Source organism: Clupea harengus, chromosome 24, assembly GCF_900700415.2.
Source record: "Clupea harengus chromosome 24, Ch_v2.0.2, whole genome shotgun sequence".
NCBI classification, from domain to species: domain Eukaryota; kingdom Metazoa; phylum Chordata; class Actinopteri; order Clupeiformes; family Clupeidae; genus Clupea; species Clupea harengus.
In genome coordinates, this window is record NC_045175.1 from 12,069,681 (window position 1) to 12,084,382 (window position 14,702).

The window sequence follows — 14,702 nt, forward strand, 5'->3', positions numbered from 1 at the left end:
TGGAAAAATAAAATATGATTTCTTCAAAACATAGGTATATATATAAAAACGACGAGACATTGCTAGTGTGAACCGGGCTATACTGTGTGTGTCTTGACCCCTGCCGAACCCCTGAGAGTGACTCAACGAACCCCTGGGGTTCGATCGAACCCAGGTTAAGAACCACTGGCATAGAGGGACTTGCGTGAGTTAGAGTAGGGCTGCAGTCGGATCGTCTTTCTTACTTAGGAAGGTTCGTAACTGAGTGACATGACCCAGAAGTATCTAAGTGGCAGCCATGATCTCAATGCTTAGGAAAGGTGCTTCAATGTTTCCTTTTCGGTCTCCTTTACCAAAGAAAAGGAGATTATGCCGTCCCATAATTCCTTGTTGGCAGCAGCGTTTCAAGACGTCGATAGCATCCGCCGTTGCATAATTACATAGGCTAAAGTGTAAGTCCGATTCTCAGCACCACGGGTGTCTTTCCCCCCCCACACACACACACACACACACACACACACACACACACCAGTTACCTATACATGTGTCTTGTTAACCCCCCTCCACGGGTGTCTTTCCCCAAGTCCTTATAAAAAGAACATAGGACGTAATTTTTTTTGACATAGATATGACTGCAGCCTAGGTCTTGGGGAAAGGACAAAAACACACAAAACCCTCCCTTCACAACACTGTAGACTGTCCATCAGTACCAGTTACCTATACATGTGTCTTGTTACACCCCCCCCTACACACACACACACACATCCATCAGTACCAGTTACCTATACATGTGTCGTGTTACCCACCCACCCCACCCCCACACACACACACACACACACACACACACACACACACACACACACACACACACACACACACACACACACACACACACACACCAGTTACCTATATGTGTCTTGGTTAGTCTACCCAACTCAGTAAATCCCATTTATTCTATTATAAATCTGAATCTTACATCAGTGGAAACAATACACTTACCTTGGTCTCTGAAGATGTCTGTAGCGTTAATTTTCTGCCATTTCTTCAGCAGCGTGTTATGTTTCTTTGTACTTGTTGACGCCATTTCTGACAAAGGCACTATTCATCAGTAAGAGCTGATTCTGCGCACACACCAGGGTTCCCCCCAGAAGTTCCCTCTGTAGAACCTGCAAGCATGGCCTTTAGGCCCCCCTGCAGGTTCACCGCAACCTCGTCCGACACAGAAGCTGGGTTAGATTCCTCTCCACTCCCATCATCAGCGTCCTCATCACCACCATCTTTGAGTCTCTTGGAGTCGAGCTCAGAGGCACCGAGGTTGAGTCCTTTCACCTTGAACACCGTTCTCAGGTCGCTGATGGGAATGACCGTGTAGGTCGCGCTTCGCTTCCTCTTGGCCTTCTGAGGAGGAGGTTCTCCTTTGCAATCGGACTCTGTAGTCCTGTTCAGTTGCGACGCCTCTAGAGAGACATCCTCATCCGCTTTGGTCTCAGAAAGGGAAATATTGTCATCACTTCCCTCAGTCGGCATTTCTTGTCCCATAAAAGTGACCTGTGTCTGGCTGTTACTATCATCCTCTAAGCCCAACAACCAGTTCGGCAGTCTGTCTAGCACCTCCCTGTGGAGAGATGGATAGTTTTCCGCTCGAGTAGCGTGACGTTCGGCCGATACGTTCTTCGGACTGTGGAATTGCTCGCCCAACTGTCGTTTAAGAACTTCCCCTCTCTCTGGTGTCAGTGAAAGGGGGTGTTTTGTTGAGTCCTTCCGCGCGAGCCACTCGTTGAATCTACTCTCGCCGGTAACCGCGTCTCTCGCCGAGTCGGACGAGGACCGAGTAACGGGCCCTGGTCCCTTGGGACTTATTATTCTTCGCAATCCCTTCCCGCCGTCGGCTGCTTTTTGCCTCTTCATCGCCAACTCCACATCCTCCGGGAGCATCTCGGAGCCGTGGGGGACGAACACTTTCCCACAGTCTGTGATGACGGTCCTCAGGTCGTGGTTCAAACTGTCGAGGTTTAATTTCCTCTTCAGCGGGCGGACTTGTTTGGACTGTATAATAATCTCCACAGAGGGCTTAATGTCCCCACCCTGCTTTGGCGAATCACCCTGCTGCTTGTTGTTACGTTCCCTCCTAGTACTATATCTGCGAAGGGTCTTTCCATCTTTTTTTTTAGAGGGAAATAATTCGATCGCCGTGGAAACTTCAGATGACTGGTTTGCTGCTTTGCCCTTCTGAGAATAATTATGTTCAAAAGATTTTAAGGGAGCAGACTTGTTACCTAACGGGTCAACCTGCTCCGCCACGCCGTCAGCCACGAGCAAAACATCATCATTCTGCTTGACTGACAAACTTGACTGGTTAATATCTAAAGAGGGTAGCTTCTGTTCCTCTCCCTCAAGCTCAACATGAGTAGTCTCTGTTAGAACAAGGGAGGGCGGACTAATACTCCGAGGCATTGGTTGTTGTTGTTGTGGGCTTATCTTTGGTTTGATTAAAACCAGCCGCTTGGAGCTTCTGCCACGACGGCGCTTCCTGCCGCGTTTCAGAGGAGTTTTATCCTCTACAGTCGTGTCAGGACCCCCACTCCCCACTTTTTTAAGGGGTTTGTCAGTTTTACCAGTGTTCTCTTGGACACGGGGTTTTGGACTGACTAGGGGTGCTCTGTTCTCAGTCATCACCTCCTCCGCGGCATCGGAGTGCAACGTTGTAACGCGCATCGAGTCCCCGTCGTCCTCTTTTTTGTCATGGTCTGTTAAGACATCACCTGTAGTGAGGTTTTCGATCTCAGGCTTGGAAGAGACGACAACATCAGACAACAACAAAGAAGGCGGCCGGTCTGAAACAGAGGATGATTCCCGTAAAGTGTTGTTACCTTCTACAGTAAGGTCAACTGCCTCAGGTAGATTTGAAGTCACGCCGATGACCTGTGGTTCTAGGGACTCACTTTGGGCTGTTTTGTCACCTGTCTTTGACTTTTCAGAACATGAGTCCTCCCTCTTACTCGCATCAGTTGGCATCTTCGTAGAGGAGCGAACCCCACCGAGGGTGGTGTCAGTGGGGCTGTTAACATCTGGTTCTAGATGCTTCTCTGACCCAGCGAGGAGAGCTTGTTGTTCTGCGACAGATGTACTACATAGGTCCTCAGGTTCTGCATCCTGCACAGATTCAGAAGACAACTCTGACTTGTGACTGTCCTTTGACCCCGCGGAGGAGGAGTCAATGACAGCAGGTAAAGTGGCAGAGGGGCAGTTTTTATTAGCCACTGGAGGTTCCTCCGTGCATACGGCAAGTGGACTGCTGCCATTGTCCTTGCGATTGGATTTAGAGCTGTCCTCATTGGGCTGCCGGTCAGACGGTGTGTTGTCTTCTTGACCACCATTTTTTATCAGCCTTTCTGCAGGTGCATCAATGATGCTAACGGTTTCACTCAGGCTACTAACTTCTGCCTCTTCTGCTTGAGGTTTCTCTGACTCTACAACGTTTAAAATACTGTGGGCTTTTTCTGTGTGAGATTCAGACTCGTTATACTCTTTTAACACTTTTGGAGTGGTGGGAAGCTCACTAGGCAAGCTAGCAACAGGGTCACTGTCTACTGCATCTAGGAGTTCCTGTCCTTCTAAGAGTGACCTGCAACTAGGATTATCTAAGCCTTGCTCACAGAGGTCCTTAGACGTGGCAGAAGCCTGATTTGACTGGGAGGGAAACTTGTCCATGTTACTTTGTCTGACCTCTGCAGTATCCTCACTCCCTTGTGGAGTGGCAGTTAAAACACTGACCTCTGCTTCAAGAGGCGACTCGGCGTGTCCACTGACTGTCTGACTGCTTGCAGATTCTTCTGTGGTGGTCTTACAAAGTTCCTCACACATTGCAGGAGACAGCTTTAATTCAGAGGGAGAAATCTTCGCGTCACGATCTCTCGACGCCTCTGTAACGGAAGCATCCGCCCCGGGGCTTAGAGGTTTCTCTGAACCCACAGAGAGTGAACCACAGCCAGCTTCCTCTGCCTCGGGCAAGTCCACGGCCAACTCAGCAGGCTGCGCGCATCCTGACACCGGTGATGACTTTGGTTGGTCATCATCATCCTCTGCCAACATATCTGTAGCAGAATCGACCCCTACGGAGTTGTCAATAAAGTCTCTGTCTTTACCTCGTAGAGATTTCCTCCTCTTAAGTGGAGTACAAACGGCTTGTTGTGCGTCAGATTTACTGCAGTCCTTTACGGCAGCAGGCTGGGACACAGGAGGGTCCTCTGAACAGTATCTACGGTCATCCTCTGGTGACCGCTCGTCAGCGGACTCGATCCCATCAGGCACCGTGGCAACGGGACTGTCCATTCCTCGGCCCTGGGGAGATTCCTCTGCGTTGGTCTGCTTCACTAGATCTTCCGCCATAGCAGCACAGCTCGTCATATTATCGGACGGAGGAGAGACACTTGGAACGTAGTCTTTACTTAAATCCTCTGCGGCCATATCGTCTGTGGGACTGTCGTCCTTAGGCTCTAGAGGCGTATCCGCGCGGTCGCTGGCCGGAGGATCTAGAGGCGTATCCGCGCGGTCGCTGGCCGGATCGCTGGGCGGTTCCTCTGGGGATGAGATGTAGTAGTATACCTCGTCGTCCGGGTCGTCTCGGTTCTGCTGCTGGCACATCAGCTCCGAAGCCCTTTTTACCGGAATCTCGAAGGAACGGGGATCGTTCAAGTACAACAGTACCCTCAGCCCAATGACTTCCGTCCACTTGGGCAGTGGATAGAGGTGTTTGAAAACTCCGGGAACGTCGTACTGGTCCGGAAACATGCTTGCCTCTCTCTGAGGGCTGTTCTGCAGCCCCGGCTGTATGAGAGTCCTGTAGTTCTTCAGGTGCTGCTCAAACAGCGTACGGAGTTCACTGTGCTGATCCGCGCCAGACTTCTCCACCTCCATCTCGGCGTAGTTCAGCGCCGGAAGGACCCGGAGGACCGCCGATGACAACGCTGATTCCCTCTGGACACTCTTGGTATCTGGAGTAAAAATGAAGAAATCTCAATTTCAAAAACACAGTACACATCACTCTATCACTCTATCACTCTATCACTCTAACACTCTAACACTCTAACACTCTAACACTCTAATCACGCCTACCCGCTGACTCGATTTATAGCATGATTACGCAAGATAAGTACTGACTACTTAAAATGTTCAATTGAATGGTCATCTTCAGTGGGTTACGGTACGGTTAAAATTTTCTCAAATTTATGAAAACAGGCGAGTTACATACCTCTCTGTATGGTGTGTGAATCTGGGAACATGAACAAGCCGTGCAAAGACTCGGTTTTCTCAAAACCCGCATCTGTAGGACAATAAGTCACAATTGAAATGCACATAGTCGCACATACAGAAACAACAGACACAGAAACACACAGGCACGGGTTACATAACCAATAGGAAACATGTCTCTGTTTGAGCATCCAAATAGAGTACTTTTTAACACCTCTTTTAACACATATTTAACATCTCTTTTAACACCTCTTTTAACGCCTCTTTTAACACCTCTCTTAACACCAGTGCTCAGTTACCCCTGTGGTTAATCACATATTACGTCACTTTCTGAAGTGAAAAGGTGAAAACTCCAAAGCCAACAGGCATTAACAAGAGTTTCTTCATGTTACAGTTAATAATGATATAATGTTATTCCTTTTTATGGTCTGTTTGCTTGAGGGGTTCCATTGACTTCATTTCAGTTCTAAAATCATATATATATATATATATATATATATATATATATGACACCTCAAAGATGATCTGCATATCAATGTGTTCTTGGCATATAAAGAGGTACACCAGTCTCTCATATACTTGTAAACTCACATACATACACACACTATACAGAATATCATATATCAATATATATATATAAAGCTCAGAGATGGACAAACGTTTGCGATCAACTGTATATTGCAGGTTAGATGAAATAATGCAAGTTACCTTCGTAAGACAGGAAATAGGACGAGTGTAACATGACAAACACTCCGCTGTCACTCAACAGGAACACGAGGGCCTGCGGAGGAGGGGAACAACATAAGTTCATTATTCAAATAAATGAATGAGCGATAACAAACATAAATGAACTCACCAAGTGTTTCTCTTTCTGCTCATCAAATACTCTCTCTCTCGCTCGCACGCACGCACGCACACAGACACACACGCACGCACGCACACAGACACACACACACACACACACACACACACACACACACACACACACACACACAGACACAGCCACACACACAGACACAGCCACACAGCCACACACACACACACACACACACACACACACACACACACACACACACACACACACACACACACACACACACACACAGACACACACACACACACACACACAGACACACACACACACACACACACAGACACAGCCACACAGCCACACACAGACACCCCCTGTCCTTCGCTCTTTCTCTCATATTTTGAGACCATAAGAGTTGGAGGGGGGGGGGGGCGGGGGAACATAAATTCCTGAACTCACCAAGTCTTTCTCTTTTAGCTCGTCGATGAGGAGACACAGGGAGGTATCCTCCTCCTTAGTGGCGATCACCTCATAAACACTGCAGCATTTTCCTCCCACAAAAACTGCACAGGCCAAACACACTTTGTTAGGCTACATTCGTGTACTGGCGTCGTCACCACATGATGTTAATATTACAGGAGACTAAAATACTACGGTTTACAGAAAGAAAAATATGAAGCAGGGCCGTAGGATCAGATAAATTATTAGTAATTATGCCCCCATGTGGTTAAGACTGATATTGTCGTGTGAAATATTAACTACTTAAAAAAAAAAAAAAGACATCTGACTCAAAGTTGAAAATCTTGCATAAAGCATAGAGCTCTTCACAAGTAGTGCAATTTGCATTTGTTTTCCTTGGAATTCAGTTAACTCTGTTCATCTCACAAGTCTAGACTTAGCACTCACTGTCGCCAGAAAAACAGGTTTCAAACACTTCCTTTGGTAACAGTGCCTTCAAGTCAGTGACTCTGATCACATTTTTCACAGTCAGCGTCTTTGGTCTGAAAGAGACACACACAATAACAGAAAAACAGGTTTCAAACACTTGCTGTGGCAACACCTCCTGCAGGTCAGTGACTCCGAGCACATTTTTCAGTCAGCGTCTTACACCACAATATACACAATTTTTTTCTTTTTTTTTCAAAAATTACAAACAAAAAAAGTTTTAAGGTTCTGTGAGTAGTAATTAGATGTTAGACGATTAGAAGTGCACGAGTCCATGATATCTGTGTTTTGTAAAAAAAAAAATATATATATTATAAATAGATAAGACAGATGAGGGGAAAGAAAACACTTTTAAACTTACAGTTTTGCAGGTATCAAAGCCCCACTGTTGGACTTCAACCCAATCTCAAACACTAACGAGTCGATCGCGAGTCGGCCAGTCCAGGGTCTGTAGTCGAACACTGCGATTCAAAACAAAACACATAACTTTGTCACAGTCTAGAGGGGTCAAAAGTGAGACTGCTTTTAAATGGGTGATTAATAGGCTGATGATCTGCATGAGTGCAACGCTGAGTCAAACGTGGACCAGCCTGAATTTTTTTTACGATAACGTAAGAGACCTTACCTGCTTTCTCCTCACTGATCAGAGAGAGGGAGAGGGAGGGAGAGAGAGAGAGATGGTTGAGTTCCAATCCACAAAAAATAACTATTATTACTGGTAAAAGCCTATAAGCAATACTAAGTGATATTAAAAATAAACTACTCTTGAACCCGTATAAAGTGTGACACCTGTGCTCTGTTTTTCCGGGGACAGCGGTCTCTGCCTCGCCATAAGAGAAAGCCACAATGGCGAACGGGTACACATGCCGAGGACACGTCTCAGCATCTTCACCTCCATTCAAAAGCTCATAGATGTAATACTGCAACACACAGACAGCACCAATCAAACACAGAACAGTAATACTGCCACACACAGGCAGCACCAATCAAACACAGAACAGTAATACTGCGACACACAGGCAGCACCAATCAAACACAGAACAGTAATACTGCAACACACAGGCAGCACCAATCAAACACAGAACATGACCGTGCCCACGGGGAATTAGGCACCTCAGCTTTTAGATCTATTCTTGAAGTCTCCTTTCAAAATCATAATTACACATGATTCGTATTATGTTATATTATATAACTCAAATTTTAATTATATTATAATATATAATACGCAAACAACAGTATAGACCAAAGGTACATGCTGAATTGGACATGTCACATTTTATGTTCCTTGAGGGTTCTCCCTTTTTACCTGCGTTCTTTCAAAGGCCAAGAATGAGCTGGTGGCGGCCGTGACTGTTTTGATTTGCTCCGACACGTGAGTGTCGAACCCTCGCGTCGGAGGGGTGAACTTTAGGGTGTAGTTCTCCATCACCTCTTTCACTCTGCCCTGTTTGCATGGCGACACAAAAATATAGATACATAATTGCATCCTACGCTAGCATTTATATGCAATATATATATTAATGCCTCCACTGACATGTCGGGCAAACCACCGACATGTTTTTCTGTTTTCCTCTTGAGACAATATTATTTTTGGCGCTATATAACTAAAATTGAATTGAATTACATCTGCACTTTTTCAATATCGGTGCACAAAGGTTGGAAGAGGATACAGAGCCTACAGTGTTAGAGAGATAGATAGACTTTCTGGAAAAGTAGAACACAGTACTGTAGATAAACTAATGTGCTGACATTTGTGTTTTTGTTCAGTCGGCGATGACCAACAGGAAGTCCTTTACCTTGGTGAGCTTGATGATAGCTATGTGGCCGGATTTCCCACTGTACCATGGTCTAAGGTCCAGACAGTCCGAGTATTTAGAGACACACACACCTACCAAAGAAAAAGAAAAACAAATAAATAAACAGAAAGAAAGAAAGAAAGAAAGAAAGAAAGAAAGACAGATGGTTTTGTTAAAACATACTAGCAGACTTGGACGGTGCTGAAGATATCTGAAGAACTAGAATGGCACTCAGTACAGCACATACCTCTGCCAAGGGCAAATGCTATATCTCACAACGATAGCGAGCGCTAAACTAAATTTGTGCAGTCCGACCGTATCACAACGATAGCGGAAACTAAACTAAATATCTGCGGTCCTAGGTACGTTTCTTCGTTGGCCCATGCTACACCTTTCCACCAAGTTTCGTGAAAATCTAGCCAGTAGTTTTCGCATAATCCCACTAACAAATAAACCAACAGATCGACCAACCAACCAACAAACAAACAAAACAAAACAAACAAACAAACAAACAAACAAACAAATGGACAGGGAAGAAAACATAACCTCCTTGGCGGGGGTGATCATACACAATAGTCAAAGGGATGTTTTGGTTTTTTGCTTTGCTTTTGTAGCTAATTTACCTCATACCACAAAACCACACATCAGGATAACCAGCAGAGTTTACCCTTTACAAACAAAGACACAATATAACAAAAATGCATAATAATTTTACCCTTGGAGGGCTCGCCAAGGGTAGAACACGTGCCGTGTCCTGTAAGCAGTCCACGGTCTCCAAGTTCTGTGGCCTGTGAAATGAAAATCACAGCTATTCTCTCATTCTCTTCATTGCCTCAATCAAACTTGCCTATTTGGCACTCTGAGATTCTTTTGAATGAAGGGTGCATTACAAATAAAATAAATTATTATATTATTATTATTATTTCGATTCGGCCTCAAACCATGGTGCGTCACCCAGACAGATTTCCGTACCTTGTTTTCGTCATCAAATAGCAGGAAACCAAAAGACTCTTCCAGTTCTTTCTCTGTGTAACCACATTCTCTCTTCTCAGCTCGGAAGGCAGCATACTGTTAGATATAAACAAATAATTATTACCACTGAACTTCTACCACAACTACTAAAGATAACAATAAATAAAAAAAAATTAAAAATGTATAAATATATATATATATATATATATATATATATATATAGACACACACACACACACACACACACACACACACACACACACACACACACACACACACACACACACACTTCTCCACTTGGTAATTCCACCATTACAGTACTTAAATTTGACCTCTTTGTGCTTTTGGTCATCACTTACTAACAGAACAAAAGCATGATGCTGATGCTGGAAAAAGGTTAATGCTTCATAGCAATACTCAAGGAATATCACAGGGCAATATGTTCTCGTGTGTATCCGCAAAAAAAGTGAATTCCTGCTCCAGCTCATATCTCAGAATTGTCACCTAATTGCCCTGCCATATCTTCTGTGATAATATGTGTGGTATTGGTTTAATTTCCTCATAATAGTCCCCGTAATATCCAAATAACTCTGGTTGCTTTAAGAACATTATATATTTTTTTGCACTCTCCACACCAGCAGCACAAGATCACTTTTCACTTTTCACTTTCCTCCTAGCACCGACACTGTCAAAACCATTGCACTCTGTCCAATAGGGTCAGACCCTTTCCTGCATCTGGAAACACTCTGTGTGAATATGTTCTCCCTATGTGTATGTATATGTGATTTATGTATGTATGTCGGTGAGGTGTATAAGTGTATATGTGTATTTGTGTATGTGTATAAGCTACTGGATGACCTAAATTTCCCTCGGGATTAATAAAGTATCCATCTATCTATCTATCTATCTATCTGCTTGAGACGTGACAGCAGCACTCACCCGTGTCTGCAGCGCCACATTGTTTATGAGGTGCGCAGAGCTGTACAGGAACGACTTCCTGGAGTCGTCGTACAGGTAGGAGTCGTGGAGAGGCGGGAGAATGCGGTCATCGAATGCCGTGGAACCAGGAAGCACTAGCTCCATACGACCTGGTGAAAGAGAGACGGACGCTGTTGACATATGGTCTCATTCCTTGGTTTAGTGACACACCTTCAGGGTGAAAGAGATATGAAAGCTGTTGGGCGAGTTATATTAGCCAATTCAATTTCTGTTAAATACATATACATTTCGGTTCACCTAGCTAAAGCAGTCCATACTTGCTACATACACTGTTAGCTGGTAGGCTACACGCCTCATGCTTGTATCCATCCTAGGCATTTGTACAATTCACATTACCTTGTACTTATCAAAGTCAAAGTAGCTTTATTGTCAATTACTTTGCATGTTAAGACATACAAAGGAATCGAAAAAAACGTTTCCCACTCTCCCACGGTGAAACATATAAAGTGCACACGCACAACAACAGATAAGACAAGACATATAGATATACATATACATATAGTTATAAACATACAGATACATGTACAGCAGCATAAGTTTACTTTAAAGTGGTAGTGCAAAAAAAGGCAGCAAAAAGACATCCTGTGAGATGTATGTTACATTGGCAGTGCAAGTATAACAGTAAGTGGTAAAGTGATAAAAGTGCAAGGGACAGTTTTGTTGCAGAGTCCTGAGTTATTGTAGGGGGGGGGGGGGAGGGAGGATTTCAGCCTCATGTCAGACTGACGGATATGGCTGGGGGGAGTGAGGGGAGAGAATTTAGCTTCCTGACAGCTTGGTGTATAAAGCTATTTCTGAGTGTATGTATCTGTATTTCGGTTTCACACCGTTCACATGATGATGAAGTTCAACTTCACCCTCGGTATCCAAGACTTAGTGTGGTGGTGTATTTAACTTGCTGGATAGATAACTGAATGAGGAAACTCAGTGAGGCCAGTACAGAGTTTTACTAGGGAGTCTATGAATATCATTACATAGAGATGTACCTGACTAGCGCTTAACTTGCACTTCAGCAGTTACATTCCTGCACTTCTTTTTCCTTTTTTCTAGGTCGTTGTTTTCTAATTCTCATGTAAAGTAGTATTTATTGTTACACCATGCTTTTTATTGCTCTTAGCTTGACTGTTCTCTCCCTTGTACGTCGCTTTGGACAAAAGCGTCTGCTAAATGACTAAATGTAAATGTAAATGCAAACAAATGGTTGACTCAGTAACGGCCTTGCTTAAGGTTAAGGATGATGTTTAGGAGTAGATGGCATGTTGAGACATATGGTCTCGTTCCTTGGTTTAGTGACACAACCTCAGGGTTTGTAGTGGTATGACGACACCTGTAAAGGCACAGTCTGCCATTCTGGCAAAAACGTTGTTGATATTTGAGCTCAACAGCCAATCAAATTGCACCCCTTGCCTCTGTGGTCCTGAAGCAACGTCTTGACTGTGAACTAGTGCTAGTTTCCCCAGAGCTGTGTACTAATATCTCCTGTTTAGAGCCAGGGCTGTGTACTAATATATCCTCTTTAGAGCAAGGGCTGTGTACTACCTTCCTCTTTATAGAGTCATGGCTGTGTTTTTTTGAGTGCACACACAGGACGACATTAAAGGCTTATGTATACAATGAACGTTGACTTGGTCGTTACTTACGGCACTACTACAACTAAAGAAAAATGTAAGGCTGGTTAAAAACAGAATTAGCCCGCTCCCTTTCTCTACAGGAGGAGGTTCTCCTTGAAACTATGAATACCATGACACAGAGATGTACCAAATGGTTGACTGTACATCAGCAAGAGCCTTGCCAGGTTCATAGGATGATTTTAACCCGTAGATGTTGAGCCATGTTCAACCCATAACATGCTGATTTTTTTTAATAAAAATGCACATTTTGGCAATAACACCAACATTGATGGGTTTCATCACAGATCAGTTATATCATTTAGTTCACAAACAAAAACAAAACTTTTTGGCGGGCACCTGTGATTATCTAATTTGGACAATTGTCATATGGCTTTCTGCTCGTCAATGTTTGTGTGTGAGAGAGAGAGTAAGAGAGAGAAAGAGAGAATGAGAGAACTGAAACACAGTGTAATGATCTACATTTGATCGATACCGCCAGAGGGAGACGCATCAAACAGTTTTGTCAAAGATAATATAAAAACTAAAGTTACGAAGACAAATGCTTTTGTTCTGCGAATGATTACAATACAAGTGTACAAGTGACACATGTCTGACTGTAAGGCAGGCTATTGCATATGCGTTTTGGCCACGGCATTTCATGTAACTGATTAACTGATTGTAGTTGAATAAACTCCTGATATAGTTGACTCATTGTTTACATTATGCTGGATGTGTTTGAATAACGGCAACTGAAGTTAGCCTGGTCAGGAAAGCTGCCTGCGTCATATTGTAAGGTTATATATCCTGCTGCCGTAGCCATGAGGAATTGTTTACAGGGCGAAGTGGAAAAACATTATAATGTAGCCTACACTGGTCTACTGCTGAAAATGTTACGATGAACTGCAATATTATCTGATCTCTAAAGTGATATTTCGGAGCGAAAAAAGAATCGAACATGGAGGACCGCATGATCACCTTCTTTTAGTCTGTCGTCTTCTTCCATGGCTGACTTCTTTCCGTTTTCTCTCCACTCGGCCACCATCAAAGCAAACTCTCATCTTCAACTAGCCAACGAAAAGAAACGTAATCCAAAATGTAACCAAGGGATCAAAATAACGACTTTATCAGGCTACTACGCTAGCTATCTTAATAATTCCCATCTGCGGCACAGTGTGTAGCTGAAGACATCGAGACATTTCGGACTTGAAAAACTACAGCTACGTTGTGTTACAACCAGGAAGCCCGGCATTCCAAAGACCACGCCATTTAAATCCGTGGTTGTTTTTGGAGGTAGCGCTGTTGCAATCCTGAAGAAATATATGTACCTTGTGAATACCAAACGATGGTGTTCCCCGTCAAAAAGTTAGACGAAATCATAAATAATCAAAATAGAAACAGAAAGCTAGGAAGTAGCTTAAGTCAAAGTCTGCCATTTTGTGACTTCCTCCCCACGAACAACTAGCTAGTGGTCGCTACCACCGAGGTGAAGATGGCTTGACGTTTGATATTCGCTGGATATTCGATTTAGGACTTTCCGTATATTTGGACACTCCAGCTTATTCCATGATCGAAGGCATGGACAGTATGCTATAATACGTTGTGTAAAAAAAAACAATAGATGTTTTCGCTATCGATTTTTATCTGAAAACACCTTTAGCACGCTTTCACTATGCCTCCAGTGGTTACGGTCTGTTTAAGGGACCGTCGGCAAATTTCACATTTCATGGATGTTCCTTTTCGACATGCCAGTTTGTATTAAAATATTCGCTGAAAAATGCATAAAATCACCTTTTAGTGCTAGTAATTTAAAAATGAACTAGGCTAACAGACTTCCAACAAGGCATATTCAGAAGAAGCTCCCTGTTTTAGAAGCTTTCTTAGAGGATTACGATTAGGCTCGTGCCACATCAGGACTCAAAATAATGCGTTCTTTTTCAACCGAATCGCCGGGGTGAGGCTGTTGGTCATGTTGTCAGGTTATTTTAAACTTTTCTGGTTTGTATTGTGTAACCCAGCGGCTGATTTTATGGTTAAAGACAGCGCCCCTCCCTATAAAGGGTGATTGTAACAGAAATTAGTTGAGTAAAAATAGAGGTGAAATGAAAAATACAGTGATCAATTATCAAGTGATTTTATTCATTTAGAGCAGATTTGGTTAAAACTGTCATGGTACACAGTAAAAATAGAAGTGTTAATTTAAGCTGTAAATTCGATTAATGTGATGGAAAGTATTTTCAACAACTGTTTCGTATACCTTTTGAAATCTGATGAGCTGATCTACAGCTTGAGATGCAGATATCTTTCCTGGCCTTTTTCGACCTTGCGCAGATGGTGGTAGCA

At 43.6% G+C, this 14,702-nt stretch overlaps 2 protein-coding genes across 2 annotated transcripts in view; both read right to left on the reverse strand.

Moving 5' to 3' along the window:
- The window catches only part of LOC105902698, a 15,673-nt gene extending 14,567 nt beyond the window's left edge, over positions 1–1,106 (reverse strand). The window contains exon 1 of the mRNA XM_012830349.3: positions 979–1,106. Coding sequence (XP_012685803.2) covers positions 979–1,063 — 85 coding nt within the window. The 5' untranslated portion in view covers positions 1,064–1,106. The remainder of the gene's footprint in view (positions 1–978) is intronic.
- On the reverse strand, positions 1,078–14,113 carry LOC105902696. Its single transcript, XM_031562250.2, has 15 exons — positions 13,688–14,113; positions 13,338–13,426; positions 10,693–10,841; positions 9,754–9,849; positions 9,497–9,569; positions 8,782–8,873; positions 8,292–8,429; positions 7,775–7,905; positions 7,611–7,624; positions 7,347–7,446; positions 6,947–7,041; positions 6,500–6,603; positions 5,938–6,010; positions 5,231–5,302; positions 1,078–4,973 (listed from the first exon to the last, which is right to left on the reverse strand). Exons 2-15 carry the CDS (start codon positions 13,402–13,404, stop codon positions 1,078–1,080), a joined length of 5,100 nt encoding a protein of 1,699 aa, XP_031418110.1. The 5' UTR covers positions 13,405–13,426; positions 13,688–14,113.
- Positions 14,114–14,702: the final 589 nt, after the last annotated feature.

Excerpts from the sequence above, each read along its gene's own strand:
- LOC105902696 (XM_031562250.2), bottom strand. The coding sequence starts at position 13,404 with ATGGTGGCCGAGTGGAGAGAAAACGGAAAGAAGTCAGCCATGGAAGAA. Across the intron at positions 10,842-13,337 it reads AGACGACAGACTAAAAGAAG|GTCGTATGGAGCTAGTGCTT; the intron begins GTGATCATGCGG and ends CTCTTTCACCAG. Across the intron at positions 7,906-8,291 it reads TGGCCTTTGAAAGAACGCAG|TATTACATCTATGAGCTTTT; the intron begins GTAAAAAGGGAG and ends TGTGTGTTGCAG.